The 19,685-nt window shown below is 35.4% G+C and overlaps 2 protein-coding genes across 2 annotated transcripts; one reads left to right on the top strand and one right to left on the bottom strand.

The window, feature by feature from the left end:
• Window positions 1–73: 73 nt before the first annotated feature.
• On the top strand, window positions 74–11,416 carry Dpm3 (Dolichyl-phosphate mannosyltransferase subunit 3). The gene is made up of 5 exons (XM_089253369.1): window positions 74–297; window positions 3,625–3,747; window positions 4,833–4,862; window positions 7,250–7,327; window positions 11,242–11,416. The coding sequence occupies exons 2-5, from the start codon at window positions 3,637–3,639 to the stop codon at window positions 11,293–11,295; spliced, it is 273 nt and encodes a 90-aa protein (XP_089109495.1). The 5' UTR covers window positions 74–297; window positions 3,625–3,636; the 3' UTR covers window positions 11,296–11,416.
• A 327-nt stretch (window positions 11,417–11,743) lies between these two features.
• Window positions 11,744–19,472, bottom strand: LOC149065904 (EEF1A lysine methyltransferase 2). Its single transcript, XM_089253372.1, has 7 exons — window positions 19,197–19,472; window positions 16,841–16,906; window positions 16,625–16,739; window positions 15,295–15,399; window positions 12,515–12,596; window positions 12,254–12,406; window positions 11,744–11,983 (listed from the first exon to the last, which is right to left on the bottom strand). The coding sequence occupies exons 1-7, from the start codon at window positions 19,247–19,249 to the stop codon at window positions 11,886–11,888; spliced, it is 672 nt and encodes a 223-aa protein (XP_089109498.1). The 5' UTR covers window positions 19,250–19,472; the 3' UTR covers window positions 11,744–11,885.
• Between the last annotated feature and the right edge of the window lie 213 nt (window positions 19,473–19,685).

The raw sequence follows: 19,685 nt of genomic DNA, 5'->3' as shown, positions 1-19,685 counted from the left end.
TGAATGGCATGAGACTTCGATTTTGGGTGGTGGAAAGTTAGAAGTAAATGGCTTGGTTCCAACGCGTTTTTTTGAATGTAAACAAACACATTGCGGGCTTCGTAAGCAAAATCCGCTTTTGGAGCGTGTAAACGTGTAATTATTACGAAGGAGTAACTCGACTATTTTAATTATTAATTATAATCTCATTTTAAAGATCGAGAGAGTTATTTTTAATTGAAATGAGTTGTTAATCGCGTCAAAATCGTTGCTAAACATTAGATCAAATTTCTCCCCAGTTCATCATTCAAATTAAAAGTAATTTTTACTATATATTTCTATTAGTACGATGTGTTTAGTAGCTCGGTGCTTTGTTTACTGGGCATGGGCAAGTAGGGCCCAGGGCCTTTTCTGATTTGGAGTTGTACGTTAATAACACATTGGGCGGAAATCCAAACATATTTAGTTACCCTTTATGTTGCCCCCCCCACCCAAACTATTGTTTTGGTCTGCTTTAATGTCGAGCCCTGCGCAATTACGTTGAGAGAAAAATAGACTTCGTAATAGTTTCCTTGAACCTTTTTATATGACCGATTAATTCACAATATACAGTATACTTTTTTGTCACCAAGTTTTTGACTAGGCCTATCCCAAAAAAGCTATATGTTGCCAACACTTCCTCCTCTATAGCACATTTCTAAACTTCATTGCGTGATGCTATTGTTCCACAGATAATGTCATAATTAACAAAAATGTTTGAACAAGTATAACTATTCATACGTGCCTAAAATATATTGCAAGTAGTCACACCAACTCTGGTCACATCGCCATTCAGCAATTTACTCCCGATCGAGTTGGTTCAGAAATGAAGGTGCCATCTATCTGTGGTAGCCTCGCCTCAGGTTCTGTAAGTAAGTCCTTAGGTGTAATAAACTTATTATCTACGTTCCACGTTTTTCCCCCAGATTGAACCTGCAGATCTGATGGCAGTCTTAATGGTGGTCAGTAATGACTACTTGGTGCCCACCTCGAGCACTCATTACTAACAATATGAAATAATTTTACTTGGAGGACTTGGGTGTCAAGGACTTTCATCTATTTCAGCGGGAAAACTTATTCACATAGCTACCATAACCTGACCTGAGGCTTCCCCCCCCCCCCCATTTCCAGTAAATTTTTTTCAAGGGGCTGACCCTTCTCCAATAAATTGTAGATATATAATGTGATGCACCTTTGATCTTCTCTCCCTTTTTCTTAACCTTTGTTGAAGAATCCCACCTAGTCAAAGTTCCCCAGAATAAAAGAATCACTTCAAAGCACCAAATAGGAACCCATGAATATTGCCAGTTAACTGTAATGTTCCCCATCCCATAAACATTGCTGATGTACACGTTGACAATAACTGGCTTTTAGGATGTCTATGGTTATGATATAATCGAATGAAAAACATAGAAAGCTATTTGTTATAGCAGTTAGACTTTTTTGTTGTTATTTTAACTCTAGAATACTAAATTTAAGTAGTATTCTAGGGTTAATTAGATTTGTTTCTTAAGATTGATCTTGTAGTGTTATCATATATGTCATGACCTATGTGCAAAGTGATCAGACTTTGGCTGTAATTATACCAGGGCTTGAAAAATTTGGTAGAAGCCAAGCAGTTTTTGATGACAGAATGGTCTAAAATAACAAAAATGGTTTATAACATTTCCTTTTTTTAGTCATTTTCTGGAATTGGTGATCACTTCCTATGTTGGATTTGTAGTTGTTGGTAGACACAAATAAGTTTCAAAAATTTTGTCTTGCCATCGAACTCCAATTTTTAATCGTACATATAAAATTTTATGCTCCAATTTCTTATTAAATCTGACGCCTGAGATTTGTCAAGTCCTGATAGGCCTAAATATATATAATGAGCACCTTTGCCCAAATGTGAGTATTGCTTTATCACACACCACACTACTATGATCACAGAAGGAACCAATGAAAAAGGCAAATAAAAAAGGAAAACATCCCTAAAAGTTTTAGCATGTTTTGACGCACTATGAGAGGTCTTCAGAGGATAAATATAACCACTATCATGCTGATTGGGATCTCACTTGGGTTGGAAACCAAATCTTGACTCCTGGTTGCTTAGTGGAAAAAATATATATGTTTAACTCGCATGTTGTGGTTAGAATAAAGCTGAGTAGGCCTACCTGCATGTCTCGAGTAATATTCTGATTAGTTGATTGCGAAATGGAGCCATTTAATTGATCGAGTTGAATTTTGTTAAAATATTTGCTCATAAGGAAACTTTAAACTATGATAAATGCACCAGTTGTAGGCTACTTAAAAACATTTAATTCATTATATTTAAAACTTAATAATACTTCCCATCGAAAACTCTACTTAGTTTGCACTTTTGTATCAGTATTTTTTTCTTGGAAAAAATACTTTTTATTTTGGCTGTGATTATGATGCAATAATATCTGGAAATGATATGTCGAACACACACAAAACAAATTTTCTACTTAAACAAACTTTTATTATTGCTTATCAGTCTCAAACCCTGAACAGATATTATTTTTACTTTTTATTTCCTGAACCCATGCATATATGCATTTTTTTTTTAGTTTAATAACCTAAAAATGACACAAAATCACTGAGTATTCTTCCATTTCTCTTTCGACTTGTTTTTCTTTATTTTCACTCTCGATTTTATCTGCTTCTAAAGCTTTAGTGTGTGTGTGTTTTATTCTTTTTCTGAAACATTTGGAAAGTCACCACTATAAAAATTATGGCTCTCTCTTTTTTTTTTGAACACTTTTGAAAGGGGAAAAAGTATGTTTAATGCTTAGTAATGTATGTTACATGTCCAGCAATAGCATTTATGTTGTTTACGAAAGACATCATCTCACTCTGGCATGATTGATAAGTGCAATAAGCCCATGTGGCCCTCTGGAACAATTCTAAAGTTATTGACCCTAAAGTGAACCACCACTTCAACTTTATGTGCCACAAATTTCATGTATATTCAAAATGTACTGACATGAAATAATGAAACTTTGAAACAAAAGGAAATGTACTGTGGAGGGGGAAAAATATTTAATACAAACATTATGTCTTAAGAAAAGTGCTGAGAATCAGTTGAAGCAATTCCTTTTTCAACCCACTTTTCAAAAAATTCACCCAGTTTCAACACAGACTGAAAACTAAAACAATGATGAGGTTTGCTATATGGTAGAAAAGAGTTCAAACTATCCAGAGTTTTCCTTTATAACTAATCTTTAATCTCTTTTGAAAATTTGTTTTTTTCAATTTTTAAAACAAGTGACCCTCCTACTGATGCACTTATTTTAGCGAACTCAAACTATGGAAGATATCACAGTGGATGTTTTCTTTGAAATACACTTGACTAAGAGGCCCATGTCTTACACTGGGAAAAGTAACTTTTGTTTCAAGTTTGAACTTTAGGTTTCAAATGAATTGATGTGAATATGCTTAAAATATGACTTGTACAGTGTGACATAATCATCAAAGACTATATCTTAGATACATTTAGTTGCATTTAATTTTATTTGTTTTTTAGTCAATATTTAATATAAGAATGAAGTAGAATTTTTATATATATTCACTGATCATTAATTTTTTTTTCTTTTTTTACAGTATTGCAGTAAGATGACGCACCTTATGCGATGGCTGACGTACTTGGCAGGATTCATGAGTGCTTGGTTACCACTGGTTACTACAGATATTGTACCTCCAGCCTGGTCATTTCATGCTTGGATGGTTAGAATGTTTATTTAAATTTTCTCTCGGAAATAGACTCAAACTTGAATAAAAGTTCTTGAAAGGATTCAAGAAGAAGAATGTGATCAAGGTTTCTCAACCCCACCATCACCACAGTGGTGGTCGACTGAAGTTGGCTTTCTGTAGTTCCTAACTTCGAGCTTATCTGCCCATTAAAAAGTCTTGCCACAGAGAGCAATAGGCCTACACAATGATACAAATATTCAAGCATCACATTTCACTAAGAATTTGCAATATAGATGGCACCACTAAAAATTCACAAAAAACACTATATACACACTCAAACTTCCAGCACAACTCAATCAGTAGTAAATTCCCTATGGTAATAGACTAGAGTTGTGCTTGGTTTGAAAGAAAGAAGGAAAGATAATTTCTCAGCCTTTTTAAGAGGATAGACCAGAGCATGACAAGTGCCAGATAGCCCTCATGACTAAAAAATTGGCTTGGTGCCTACGATTTCCTATGTGTGATCACTAACTTAAAAATAATTCCCTAAGACTTTATGACCAGATCTGTCCTTAACAAATGATAAAACCAGTCTATTCCAGAGATTGACAAATTGAAAAAAAAAAAAATAGGTGCCAACCAAACATTTTAGTAGCCCGGTGTATTTCTTTTGCTGACCTAGTAATCACACATAGAAAATCATAGGCATCAAAGCCAATTTTCTAGTCATGAGGGCTATCTGTCCGGATCGTGACAGATAGCCCTCATGACTAGCATCAGTGTCTTGGTTTTCTTCTGAGTGGTGAGCCATTGATTGCAAATGATTTGACAAAAAATTAGCATAATCTAATTTTAGTTGAATATTTTGAGAAGTGAGAGAGTTACAAGTTGATTTTCGAAATATTGCTTGAAAGAGAAAGAATAGGGTTTCTCCAATGTAAAAAGTATTTTAGGAAAATTTTCATAATTGCACGTGCACTGAGCAGCATAAATTGAAATTCACTTTACAAGTTTTATCAATTAAAATTAGTTTCATCCCATTTAAATTCAGTGTTATTTACGTGCACAGTTTCTAAAAATATGAAACAGTTGATCTAAATATCTCTTATCTTTTACAGATTCCAGTGTATGCAGTCTTATCATTTGGTGTAAGTTTTCTTGTTTACGTAATTCATTTTTTTTACTTAACCCTTTAAGCGCTTTTTAAAATTTTCCTGATCCACATTATAACTGCCACACTTGAAATTGTGAAACCTTCACAAATTGCCACTTATTTCCAAGGAGAACTTTTTTTTCTGCTTGCGAGCTAACTGCTCTCCCCACCTCTACAAGAAAATTTACTCAGTTCATCGCTTTTATTTCCCTCATTATGATACAAAAACACCTGCCATGACATGTGTGGCTTTCTAGGAAGAGAAATACTTTTTTTGGATTTTTTTTTTTTGTATTATTTATACTGAGCATATATTTGCTGAAAGAAGGGGGGGGGGCACTGTCTATTTTTCTCGCTCCTCTTATCTGAAGGTGCGTTTACATTAGTGCGGATCTTGCAATGAAAGCATTCAAGATTGATTGCTCAGTAATATGTACGATGTTGTGAACAATTCTTGAGCTGTTTTAACTAGACCCACCTGGAATAATTTTTTTTCAACGAACACAATGGAAGTTTGTGTACCCACGAGCGGATTAGAACTGTTGCGGGGGGGGGGGGGGGGGGTCGTACACCGTACACTACAAGATTGGTGGCATACTAATGTATATGTGCCTTAACCTTGAACAAGAGCTGACTCCACCCACTCTTTGATCATTTTTGTTGCACCATGGTCATTTTCTGCACACGAGGGCTAATTAGACCAGGACCTATAATTTATTGCCAATTCCTAATGGCAGGCTTGTTTTTTATACTCATTGAGAGGTTGGATGGGGGAAACCCCTCGATGGGGACTCCCTGCAGTAGCAATTTTTTTTGCTGCAGTCAAGTTGCTGTTTTTTCTTGTACCCATGTGTCAGGAAAGTTTTCTGAAGGACGAACCGGGTATCGAACTCACAACACCTCTAAACATCCTTTGGTACTTTAGGCGAGTATCTTATCAACCGGGCTACCGCGCCCTCTGACTCCACCCACTGGCAGTTGATTGATTGGAGGTGGGGATGAACAACTTCAACGTATTTTTAGAAGCAGAGATATTTTGGGGTGGCTAAAATAAAGCAGATCAAGTTTGATGAGATATTTCTGGATTGCCGCTGAAAGGGTTAAACCTCCATTGACTTGTTTTTTGAAGATGTAAATTTTTTTTCTAACTCATGTTATATTTTTGATTCAGGCTAAACACAATTCTGAGATATCAAGCATCATAGAGACAAATATTTAAAAGCAAAATTAGAACTCATTATACATCATGATAGATGGAACATTATAAGGTCTCCTGCACAAAGTAATGCTTAGCCATTTCCCCCAGGCTGAAATTATTGGATTATCTATCCACATACTTATTCTCAAAAGTCAGTGCCAGGTTCATTCATATGTTAGAGGGCTCTGCCTATGCAGTTGAACCCTCTTTTTTTAACGAATCAGATAAAACCAACACTTTTAATCATTAAATTGAGAAAAATTGTTGTATCGAGATTGATTTAATACATGCAAGGACTTCTGAAAAAATTCATTAAATCCGAGTTCATTATATCAGGGTCCGAATGCATGTCATTATGGGGCCATATAATAAGGGCTGTCTCGTGACACATCAGAGTCTGTAATATCTGATGTCATTGCCCTGGTATTTCAAGGTTAAGTATTAGAGTTACAGCAGACGTCATGCACCTGATCCAAGACCATGCATACTGAGCCAAGGCAGCAATATTAACTTCAAAGGGATCAAAAGCCTTTACTATATAGTCCTGATGTCATAGTATAACAAAAATGTATAGGCAAAATGTGCTCAACTTTGATTATTAACACGTTCTGATAGTCCCCCTCAATTTTTTTACTGTGATGTCAAAAAAGAATCCCTGTTCAGGTAGTCAGGCAGCTGCACAACTATAGGAATTTTGCTTGGGCAACTCTGTATGGCAAACAATAACATTTTGTAACCTGTTGGAATGTTTTTGTGATAGTTTGACAGATGCATGACATGAAAGGCAAACCCAAACAATTCAGACCTCTCAGATCTTTCTCCAGCAGGTGATCAGCCTAGTCGTTTTTCAGCAATTGCTACATTTTCTTGTTTTCATTTAGTAATTACATAATCTCCCAAGGAGGTGCTTGATCCAATAATTTTATTTTGAATATATTCACTGAAATCTATTCTGTCACACCCAGGAGGGGGGTTACATGATTGTAAATTCACATATCCCCACAATTCAACAGGTGACAGCCCTGATGTCATGTCACTCTTTTCAACAAAGAGTATCTATACAATATTGTGCATTGATAAATTTTCACACTCTAATTTTCATTTTAAGATCTATTAAGATTTGAATAATTTTTTATAGTTATACTTTCAACTAATTGCAGCCAACATTTCTTGAATGTTTTTAGGTATATTCCCTGATCATAGTTTTATATAGGGTTTACACATTCAATGATTGTCCTGAAGCAGCTGAAGAACTCAAAAAGGTAAACTCTCTATTATGCTTGTGAATAGAAATGATAATGAAAGATTTCTCACTACCTTGGGTGTTTTGATTAGAAGCTGCATGTTTTTAATTGAAATAAGGAGAAAAAAATTCACTCTGCTTTTTACTGATTGACTGTGTTGGGGTTTGTCTTAATTTTATAATATAGACTTTGTAATAAATACAGAACATAAATATGTCAATACAGGCACCCTTTGTTTTATTGCTCATGTCAGGAGAAACATAATTAATACAGTAAAACCCCCATCTTTTGCAGACACTCATGCAACAAAAAAGTTTGAGCGTAAAAGAGGGGTGATCGCATCGGAGAGGGTCCCTGTTGAAACTGTAAAATTCAGTATTAACAATAACTGAAATGGTTTTTATTTGCAAATGAATGAAATTCTGACAATATAATGTTCCTTTTTAAAATCATGAAAGTATATAGTTATTGCATAGATGCAAAATTAAAATTGCAAAAGAAATATTATACAGACAGACATGACCGCTTATTGCCCAGAGAATAGTTTGCCATCTTGGGGTGGCAAAAAAATTTAGTGAAATATTATACTGATTTTAAATATTTTTGGAAAATCGATCAATTGATGTTTGGTCTGTTTTACTGAGTATTCTTTTTCTCAAACATTGGCCACATGAAGCCTGCAAGCCAGCTGTTGGCCACTCCCTCCTGGTATATATCATTGGCCGAATATCCCTGGATAATTTTTGGCAATTTCTTTGTACATTTCTTCATTGATATCAGCACCGCCCAATTTCTTAAATACAATTTTGTGATGCATATGAAAATGATCCAACTAACCATTTAAAGCGTTTGAAAAGGATGTTTCAGAGTTTGCAGTTTTTCAAAGTTGACAAGTCCAATTTTTGCTGCTTTTCAAGCTCTTTCTTGTAGAATCAGTTGGAAAAAGTTAATTTTTTGCTTCTTGTTGAAACAAACCAATCGTACACAACTGAGTCTATGGCAAGTTCTTCTATCTTCCAAAATTCATTTTTCCTAGCTTGCTCTTTGTTTTCAGCCATTCTTCTTGTCAATGTTCTTTTTGTTTCAAAACGAAACATATGTGTCCTCCCGACATTGAATTGATTTGCAGGAGCACAAACTCGCATTTTAAATTTTTCACTGTATTCAACGGTATCAATTTTTTCTCTTCAGAATCTCTTCTCTTAGTGATAAAGAACGAGGATTATTAGAGATGGCCATGTTAAACACCATGAAGTCACGTAAAATACACTAGCACAACCAGCAAACTGAGATCAGAGTTACCAAAAATTAACAAAAACTTCAAGCAAAATTTCATTAAAAAGTAGACAAAAAAGTGGTTGAAATATTATAACTTGTGCAGCAATCCAGTGAGCATGATTTGAACCTCAATTACAGCTACTACTTTCTGTACAGGGGGTTTAGTCCAGTGGAACGAATGACAAGAATGGTGTCTGTGATCATATCTGAGGGTGACCATTGAGAGGAGTTTTACTGTATGTATATGGCAGATTGCTTTATGTAGGTTCCAATTTTAGTTCAATTTTCAATGGCACTTTGAATGAAAGGTTAAAAAATATCTCAACAGGCCTTATAATGACACAGTTTAACAAGAGGCTACTGTACATAGTTAAATAATGGTGTACACAGTCTAATAATTTCTAAGAATTATGCATGTGAAAACAAAGTACTTTCACTCAAAATTGAATAAAAGGATGAGATTTAGAATTTTTAGATGCAGAGGCACCTCAAATTACAAGATATATATTTTTAATGACATTTACTTTCGTAGCAGGAAAATGTATCTTTCGAATATAATTTTTCGGTATCAAAATAATTTGAGATCCTATTTGTTTGTTGAGCATTTCTATGTTAATGAGGGCACTGGTTCATTATTGAGATGACCATTGGTGCAATTTGTAGCACTTTTGAATGGTAGCCTGACTTTCCTATTCATGTTTGTGATTTAAGCTGTTACTACTACTTAACCGTACCTTATACACATTTCTCCATGGAATTTCTAATGAACTGGTACATGCCTGAATGTGAGTGTACATGTTGTGAACCTAATATGAAAATTGTTTCTGTGTATTGATTGTTATATATATGTGTAGTGCTGTTATCTGCCATCAATTCGTCTAATTACTTACGAATGAAGTGTAGTGATTGAATAATTGTACCGTTGTAGGCCTGCGATTTAAGCTGCAGCATTTTTTTTTTGAACCATCAAAATGATCACATAAAGCTTGGTTGGTTCTTTCATTCCCGATTGGTGGTCATCACAATAACCGACCAGTGCTTTAATGGTTAGTCTTGTAAAAATAAAGTTTTAGCCTATTGTTTCCCAATTGTAGGGTGACCAGATGAAGTACCTAAGAAACTGGTACAAATCCCGGAATTAGTTATTAAAAACCGGGACATAAAGCATAAAATAGATTAATGAAAACTGGGACATTTTCAAAACTCTCATTTGGAGGGCATTACAGTGCAAAATTGCAAATTTATAATTTAGCACGAAAATATTATCACACTTCTTGTACACAGAGGCGTCAAAACGAATAAAACATTGGGATTGGGCTATCGTTGTTAGATGCCTTGTATGCATACATGATTAAATGTATTTTTAGAAAAGAACGGATGTATTACACTTTATATACTCTGAAATCTCTTGGGATAGGAAGGGAAGAAACCCAAGTACAGTGCATTCCGAGTCCCATATTCTACATATTCAATTACAGTTGAAATGCAGGAAAAGAAAGATTGTGGTGACCGCCATAGATTTTTGATGAGTTTGTGAGTTTATTCTTATAAAAATCCACACATTTTCCCATGCAATGCATTGCCCACTTTTCCTTCAAATTGAAGCCCCCCCCCCCCACACTTACACGCAACCTCCAAAAGAAAATTTTATAAAATATTCTAAAAAAATAATTAAACATGCACACAACATCAGAGTTGATGAAGTAATTATCATTTTATTCATTGTCATATTTACTTTTAGAATCTTGTTCTTATACTTAGAATCTTGAATCTAGGGTTCTTTTTCAAAAACAATTTTTTGGCACTTCAAATCTGACCTTTCGCTAGTGCAAGTGAAATTCCTATCCCCCAACTGGTGTTGAAACAACTCTTTGACTGAATGCTTCACTCCTGGTCCACATCTACTTTTCTCAGCTTGGTGCCTTGAGTGAGTCTTTCATGTCCAGCTCAGGTACTGGACCACATCTCCTCTCTCGGCTTGATGAGCCTTCTACAGTGGTCCACTTTGGTTTCGAGTGTATGGCTTTATGGCTCTAGTGAGCTTTTTGTTATTTACCATGGCCAGGCCCCGGGACCCTGTCTATGCTTCTTGGTTTGGGTGAAAGGCTCACCTGACCTATACCAAGTGGAGAAGCATAGATGTCACAAGAAGCCACCGAGATGCTTGATCATGCCGAGGCAAGCAAGCATTTTGGTGCTTGCTCGTAATGTTGAAAAAGAGTTTAAAAGGGGAAATTTGCACCCCTGTCGATTAATCAGTTAATATTTCAGTATCAGTATAATCGTATATTCTAGGATAATCAATTATATAATTATTGTAATCAATTGAAAATAGATGATAATTTTACATGTTAATATAGATTATAAATTTCAGTTTTTTTTCATGAGTAAATTAGTGATTCTCAATAATGTACACTTCTCAAATAGCAGTCACATTTTCGCTGTCCCATTAGTGGCTGGTTTTGCTGCATTATATTAATGATATGAACCTACATAAAACAAACTGCTGTACATGCATAGCAGCATGATAAGATTGCATAAGACATCAAATAAAACAAACAATTTTTCAGGTGAAAAATCTGGATTAAGAGAGGTTCTACTGTATTTATATTTAGTATATAATTCATAACCAATTCAACTTTCTTTCTCTGTAGCAAATAATCGAGGCAAGGGAAGATCTTAAGAAGAAGGGTTTTGTATTCGACTGAGTATGTGAGTGACTGTTCCATTTTTCGACTATGTGAAAATTGTTCATACAAAAAAAAAAATAAGATGGGACCAACATATTTTTTTGTAGCCCTATTTTCATTAAAAAAATTGTGATATACACGAGACTGAACTTTATTTAAATATCCCCTTCCTGAAAGTGGGGGTTGAACGGTAGTAAATTGATAAATGGCAATACACCAGAGTTAAAAAGAATGACTTTATACCTACTTTACTCGGAGAAAAAAAGAAGGGTCCCTCAAGTCATGCTCTGAAGCCAGTGCTGTTTTATTACTTTTTTTTTTTTGAAAACCAAAATGCATGTTATAAATGTTAGTAGAAGTGTTAAAACCTTATTTCTGTTACACATCCAAGAAAAATGTCAATGATGTATCAATGAAATTACCTGGTAAACATGTATACAGAAACAAGTGATGCAAAAAACGAAAATTATAATGAGTAAAAATTTTATTCAGGTAGAAAATTTTTTAGCTTAAAAACCCTTAAAAAATTCCTTTCTTTTTGTTTTTTGATGATAAAAGTCAGCTGTTTATCGTAAATGTGATGCAAGAGTGAAATCGATCCCCACTGATCAAGCACACTTCTTCATCACAAGCGAGGTCACTGTCCTTCCACTTTTCCCACCAAAAACCATACTCGGAGTAGGAATCTGTTCAACCAGCTTGAAACCTGCATACAAATTAGATGATAATTTAATTGATCGAGTAGCTACATATGTGTGTGCATGAACTGAATTTATTTAATTTCATCAAAGTACAGCGGACCATCATAGATTGAACAGCAAATTTATTGACGAGACCTACTCTTTAGTAAAAAAATTGTTTTATTCAATTAAAAAAAACATAGCGGCTGAAATTCGGTGCAATTACATAATGGAATTTTAAGAGTATAACTCAAAACGGTATCATTTATTGAAATTCATCTGCCACGAAGACTTACCCATGAAAAATGAAAGGAGTTCTTCCAAAGTCGAGTTGCACGACACAATTACAAAGATGCCTTCTGGACTCAATAGTCTTGAGACATTCTCTCTGTATTTTTCTCTTTTCCTATTGCTATTTTCTGGACACAAGCCAACTGCATCGTAAGTGCCTTAAGATATAAAAAATTGGACGGTTTAAAAAATCATTATCTTTACATTGAGGAAAGAAAATCATGCAAGAACTCCAGTTTTACAATTTTAAATTGGTCTTGCTGTACCTTTGTCTATTATGACCATGTACTCTTTCCGCAGGCCAGATGATTGTGGTAATACTGTATAATCACAAAGAAAATCGGCTGCCTGTAAACAAATATGATGATCTTTCAATCTTGAGGGAGGGGCACAAATTCCATTTTTTACAGCTTATTACAAAATTTGAAAATCCCTGATGTTCTGCAAAGTTTTTATAACTTTGTTATCTAGAAATATACTTTATACACAATGATTCAAATTAAACTATCCCAGAGATTAGAAGGTTATCAGAAAACCCAGAGTCCCTAAGTGACGTGCACTGTATTTCGAAGTTTTACATAAACTCTGCATTCTCAATAAAAATAGAAGTGATATGAACTGTAGCTAACGAAGATAATTTGTTCTAAAATTGCGTTCTTTAGCCGAAATCTTTATTAGCTAAAATGTGATTTTTCATATGTTTCTATGGAAAATTGTTTAATTTGTTCTAGGAACTGCCTAAAATTTGCAGATAATTTCTATAAAATATTTAAAAGCTCTATAAAAGAGACAAATATGGTCAGAAGGCTGGGATAAACAAGTTCACAATCGGATGGAGAATTCAAAGGAAGATGAGAGAAAACTGAAATCTTTTATTTACATTATGTAGCCTATGTAGTCTTGTTTGTGAGCCATAGTTAAAAAAAGTGCGTGAGGGAAAGAAGATCCCCCTCAACGACACAGAGATAGAAGTAGAAAGCTATGTATATCTGAGACAAGAATTTGAAGATAGAGTACTTTTGATAAAAACTGTGTAATTCTGAAGAGCATCATGCCAATATGCCTAAAAAGAAAAGTGCTTAACCAGTGTGTGCTACCAGTACTGTGACTTATGGAGCTGAAACATGCAAGACAATACAAAGACTACAGGCAACACAAAGGAGCATGGAAAGATGTATCTTAAGCATCACAAAGAGAGACAGAAAATGAACCACTTGGATAAGAAGCCACATAAAGGTATATGATATCATGGAAAGAATCAAATGTTTAAAATGTAAATGGTTTGGACATATTGTAAAAAGACAGGACAACAGATGGACCACAAGTATTTTGGATTGGTACTTCCATGGTGTTAAACGTCCAAGAAGGTGTGCCTAAACAAGATGAAATGACGAGATCTAAAAAGTGGCTGGAATGAACTGGATGGCAAAAGCATCAAACAGAGTAAAATGGAAAAATTTAGAGGAGACCGTCATTCAGCAGTGGATTGAAAATGGTTAATGATGAGGTGACATACTATGCAATATAGTCAGCTCATTTCTCTTTCACACACACATGCAGATGGAAAAGACAAGTTCCTAGAATGTCCAGACTATTCTGTTTTGTATTAATAGTCTTACTGTATGCACTAAACCCATACAAGTCTGAGACAAGGGGGGTGGTTAATTCATTTTCTGTTAGCTTAACTATTCATTTTACACGATAGGATTCGAAATCTTTCTGAAGATGAAATAGAAGTTTAGCCTATCTGGAAAGCAAATTTGTAAGCTGAGGCATTTGTTAGCCAAGGTATCACTGTTATTAAATAAACATTATTGACAGTGCAACTCGAGGCAGGACTGCGGACAGGCCAAGCTGGCTCTGGGAACCAAACCGAAATATTGTCAAAAAACTTATTTCACTGAATATAAAACAGATTCAACAGGTTAATACAGATACACACTGGTCATGCTAAACCTAGCAAAACACCTACACAACTGCGGCTATGCAGATTCACCTATTTGTCCTGTGTGTGTGGGGGGGGGGGGAGGAAGATGAAACTTCTCTTCACTATGTGGGATGATGTCCGGCCTTCTCTATACCGAGAAGGAACTACTTTAGGTGACCATCAGGTGACACTAAGTGAGGTCGTAAATGAATAATTATTACCAAGTTGTACTCACATTTACAACTTGGTAAATTTTCTTAATTATTCAAAATACCTGAACTCATGGTGAGTATCAATTCTCTGCTCTGATTCAAACTCTCATGAGTTATTTTTCAATAACTTCATGTTGAGTTTCTGGCCTCAACTAGGGAACCTCCTCTGCTCCTTTTCCCTAAAAAGGTATTGCAGACTGGGGAAGTTCTCCCCCCCTCACTTATTAGATATGGCCCATATCTTTCTGCAGTTTTACTATAACATCCCACTCAAGCGGTTCAATAATATAATGGCAACAGAGGTACCATATCTCCAACTCCCAACGCTGTTGTAAAACTTCTGGGAATTCACAGAACAATACTTCTTTACAACCACGTGACCAACAATTCATGTTACACTACTTGGTGTCAGAGTAAAGAGCAAAATTTGCCTAAGCTTTTCCTACATGGGACACCAAAGAAAAAGAATGATGATCGCTGTTATTTATGCTATATCTAATCACATTATTTGTTTTTCACATGCACACTTTCTTAGTCCCTGCAGTACATTGATTGCCCAACTTCGAGGTGCAAATGCAGGCCAATATCCCTGTTAAAATGTCTCGCCACAGAAAGCAACAGGTCTACAATAATTATATTATTCAATCATTACACTTCACTCATAGTTTAAAAAAATCTGATGGCACATGGCAACACTAGCAGTACACAGAAACAAACTTTTATCCCCGTCAGGGTTGCAACACATACATGCACATTCCAACATGTACTAATTCATTAGAAGTTCTGCAGAGGAATATAGAAAAGGTGCATGTGTGGTTTAGTAGTAGTAATACATTAATTGTAAATTTCTGCATGGCATGACTAAAAAACCCTAGAAAAATGTAATGATTAAAAAACTTATGCTCACCTCATAAGTAATATTGTACGACTTTTCTTTTGCGATTCTTGCAGCTAATTCTACAGCATCTTGAATATAATCGATTCCCGTAAGGTTGGTGTACCCTTCTTCAGCCTGAAGACAACAATTGGGAAAAAGTTATACATTGTTTTGTTATACATTATGGGTGCACAAACTCAGCCCCACAAGAGAACAATCTGCCGTATTTTAGATTTTTTATCTGACCCACACAAAGCAATTTAGAATAAATTTCCACTTTAATAGATTTTATGTTTATAACATGCATGGCCTGTGGAAAAGGCATTTATGAGTTATTTAATTAAACATAATTAATAATACAGGCATGCCAAGAAGTGAAGGTTACTTACTGAGCAGGAGAAATAGTGCTTTACAACATGATATAAATTAAAGCATTTTATGATTCAAAATGAAAAAGGAGAGACTGCCATGTTAAATTTCAACAAGGTTAGCAAAATGTCCATTTCAGTTCCCATAGTGGTGAAATTTACTTAGCGGCAAAATTTTGTTTTAGTCATGGTATCGATGGGAAATTTGAACTATTGCTAGATGCTCATTGGTGACGACCAGCTGTGTGTTTAGGTTTGGCCATGATGAGGTCACCCATTTGTGTTTTTACTTCGTAAGTTTAAAGTCTGGTAACTCTGTGGTTATTCAAAGCATAACATACAGAGCAAAATACAGTAACCACGAATTATGTAGCCGGCTGTTTTCAATGTTGCCAAACGGTGTGATTAAGCACCAATTGATTTTATTTTATCATGTGTATATATTGTTTATAATGTTTCTAATTATATTTTTAATTGGGTTGCTTTATTTTTGAAATATATGACATCCATATTTGTTATGGGCATCTTTTTCTCAGCCACCTTGCTGGGCATTTTGCCTGTTGTGGTGTTGTATTTGTATTGAAGGGTGAGCCAAATCCCAGGCCATCATGGGGACTAAAAAATTGGTAGTGCTGCCTAAAATTTTCTATGTGTGATCACTAGTTCTGGAAAAAGAAATATACTTATCTACTAAAATATTTGGTTGGCACAGATTTTTTCCTCAATGGATTGGCAACACTCTTTTTATTTTGTCTCGATGGCTCTGTGATCCACCACCTCATTCAGTAAGAGTATCATAGCCCTGGGATGTCTGGACACTAACTATCAGCTTTGAGTGCAAGTAAATCTCAACTCGGCTACACCAGCATTGTGTCATAAATGTCATTATGGATATTTCGCAGCCGATTTGATTTGTGCAAGTTTTTTTGGTGGGATCTGTGCAAACTTAAAAATGGTCAACAGCATAATACGCAAGTACCCAAAATACATACCAAATTGAGCAACATGGCTCCATTTCCACATCCAACATCTAGAATCTGATAGGACTTTGATATATCGTGTGATTTGAGCCATTCCACAACTCGCTTTATGTTTTCTTTTCCAAACCTATCAACAAGATAAAATGTATTCATTGAAAACAAGAAAAAATAGGGCTGTATGACATAATTTGACTTTTCGAAGGTGATTACATGATTAAAAGCACTTACCAAATTTCACCGATATCCCCATATTCGTTAAAGTTTTTTAATTCTGCTTCATAAAATTCCTTCCAGCTGTGAATAAATTTAATAATAGAAAAACATTTGCAGCCATCATACAGCTTTAGACTCTAAAATGACAAAATTCACAAATAATTACAATGTGACACAATTTCAGTCACAATTGGCACCACTAGATGGCTGTGGAAAATGTTGAAAGATTTTAACAAGCTTATTTTTAAAGCTTATTATTTATTGGTGAACAGATCATGCAAAGCATTATTGAGTATATAATTGAGATATTTTATGTACTAAGTGAGTATGAGACGATCCAACCAAAACACACAATCCAATCCTGGCCTCTGGTTGACAAACAGGTTACTGCCGTTGGGTGGGGAAAAGTCGGAAACTATGGCAATTAATCACTCATATAACTTCCTAGATTATAAGTCAGTGGGTCTAAAACTTTTTGCCACACCCATTGCTCCCCTTTTCTCTTCTTTGGCAAGAAGGATGTCCAAAGCAAGGCTTGACATTGACAAAGTCTCGTTGTTCTTTCGGATGTTTTTCCTGGCTATTAAAAAAATCCCCAAAGCATTGCTAAAAAGGAGTTCTAGCTGTTTTATTTTTCTTTGACAAGAAAGACATTCTTGGCAAGTCTTGATTTTTGGCAAGAGACGCCGACTCAGTTTCACTCTTGGTGACTTCTCATTTTACAATTTATTTTATTTACAATAATAATAACCCCAAAAGGCATGAAATGCAGTTATACTGGAAAAAAAACAATACTTTTGAACATTTTTCTCGCCAATCAAAAAAAAAAAAAAAAAACTAAAAACAGATGGTACTATAGTTGTTAGCGATTTTTTTCTTTGGCGAGAAAAACGTAGAAGAGCATGTCATCACTCACGGTGACTTCTCATCGTGCTTTCAGACGTTTTTCCTTGACAAAGAAAACCGGCCAACACGTCGCCAAAAAAGGACTTTTCTATAGCTATTCCGGGGCATTTTTTTTTCCTTTGGCAAGAAAGATGTCTGACAGCATCACTTCGTTTCACTCTCAGCGACTTCCTGCCAAAAAAACATCGCCAACACATTCCGAAAAATAGATTATACTATATCAGGTGTACAAGTATGAAATGCGAATTTTTTTTTTTAAAAAAACACGTTAAATTCGAAAGAATGATAAAAAGTGCTTTATTCAAAGTATGCTCCATTGCTTGTTATACATTTCCCCCATCTTTCCTGAAATTTGTGAATACCACGCCAGTAAAAATCTTCCCCTTTTGCTGCGAACCATTCATCGAGCTATTTTTCCACATCTTCGTACGAAGCGTTGCTCAGAAAGTGCGTGACCCATCAATGCAAACAAGTGGTAATCGGAAGGAGCCAAGTCTGGTGAGTAAGCCGCATAGGGTAGAACTTCCAGCCGAGTGCTTCCAACGTGCCGCGAACCGCTTTTGCTGTATGTGATGGAACATTGACCATTGAACATTGTCAAGGAGCATTTCACGTTGTCATGGGGCATTGCGATTGGAAACAGCTTGTTGACTAACGCCCAATTGCTCTGCGAGTTGTTTTTGTGTCTGTGTAGTATCATTTTCGTCCAACAATGCTTCCAATTCCACATCTTCTTTTTTTTTTTTTGGCGGTTTTCCATGTTCCTTGTCTGCAACATTGAAGTCGGCACTTTTGAAAAACCGAAACCATCATTCACACGTATCTTGTGATGGAGCATGTTCACCATAAGCTTCTCGAAGTAATCGGTATGATTCAGCAGCAGTTTTCTTCAAATGAAAACAAAAAAATTAATGATGTCCGCGAATGCTCTTTGTTCAGTATAGCTTTCGACATATTGAACACAACAATACAACACTACGCACACAGTTTTCCAATTTATCACTCGTGCGCGTATGACACTTGTTGATGGCACAGTGTCAAATCTTTATAGCACAAACTGCATTGGTGCACCATCTGTTTTCTGAAATCCGCATTTCATACTTGTACACCTGGTATAGTTCCGGGTATTTTTTTAATTCGGTAAGAAAAACGTCCGAAAGCATGACTTCGTTTCATTCTTGGCAACTTCTCGTCATGCTTTCGGACGTTTTTCTCGCCAAAGAAAAAAATCGCCAACATATCTCTACAAAGGGATTATAGTACAGTTGTTTTTCGGTGGCACCTAAAATATTATTATGAATTGTTTCACGGCACCCCCCTAAAATCCCACGGTACCTTAGAATATCGCGGCACATCCTATAGAAAACACTACGTCGAAGAATAAGCAATTGATAATTAACAATAGTTTTTCTAATTACCTAATTAACAACAGTTAATTACCAAATTAAGAAGGAGAGAAACTTACAAATCTTTTGTCCCTAACTTACTGCCGGAGAGTTCGTCAACCTCATCATCCATGATGTTTTGTTTACAAACATTCAATCTGGAGTTATTGGACTATTTGTCTCTCGTGGTCCTATCGTCTCAAAATGTCAGTTTTTGGATTCAGTTTCTTAGGGCTATCTGACAAATACTATTCACACTGAAATGCGTTTTAGGATTGAAACGTTAGTATTTTAATATTTTTTTTAAAGAGCCATTATGTCACGAAAACGATTAACATCATGCTCGTGTTGCCATCAAGCGAAAACTTATAAAACTTGCGTTTTTCAAGCTCGCCAATAGATGGCAGCGGCTGAACGATTTTGATCAGTAAATTAAGTCGTCAAATTCGAAACTTTAATATTGGTCATTTTGTTGATGAGTTTACTGCAGGGGTTCTTCATCCTTTCAGATTCTGCGGGCTGAATCGGAACTTCCCACGAAACCCACGGCGATAATTCTGAAATTATTT

Source organism: Pholcus phalangioides, unplaced genomic scaffold (assembly GCF_987345545.1).
Source record: "Pholcus phalangioides strain wild (caught in Gottingen) unplaced genomic scaffold, Ppha-v1.0 ptg000037l_1, whole genome shotgun sequence".
In the NCBI taxonomy this organism is placed as follows: domain Eukaryota; kingdom Metazoa; phylum Arthropoda; class Arachnida; order Araneae; family Pholcidae; genus Pholcus; species Pholcus phalangioides.
This window is presented reverse-complemented; position numbering and strand designations above follow the sequence as displayed.

Excerpts from the sequence above, each read along its gene's own strand:
- Dpm3 (XM_089253369.1), top strand. The coding sequence starts at position 3,637 with ATGACGCACCTTATGCGATGGCTGACGTACTTGGCAGGATTCATGAGT. Across the intron at positions 3,748-4,832 it reads GGTCATTTCATGCTTGGATG|ATTCCAGTGTATGCAGTCTT; the intron begins GTTAGAATGTTT and ends TATCTTTTACAG. Across the intron at positions 4,863-7,249 it reads ATGCAGTCTTATCATTTGGT|GTATATTCCCTGATCATAGT; the intron begins GTAAGTTTTCTT and ends GAATGTTTTTAG.
- LOC149065904 (XM_089253372.1), bottom strand. The coding sequence starts at position 19,249 with ATGGATGATGAGGTTGACGAACTCTCCGGCAGTAAGTTAGGGACAAAA. Across the intron at positions 16,907-19,196 it reads AAGTTAGGGACAAAAGATTT|CTGGAAGGAATTTTATGAAG; the intron begins GTAAGTTTCTCT and ends ATTTATTCACAG. Across the intron at positions 12,597-15,294 it reads CGTACAATATTACTTATGAG|GCAGCCGATTTTCTTTGTGA; the intron begins GTGAGCATAAGT and ends ATTTGTTTACAG.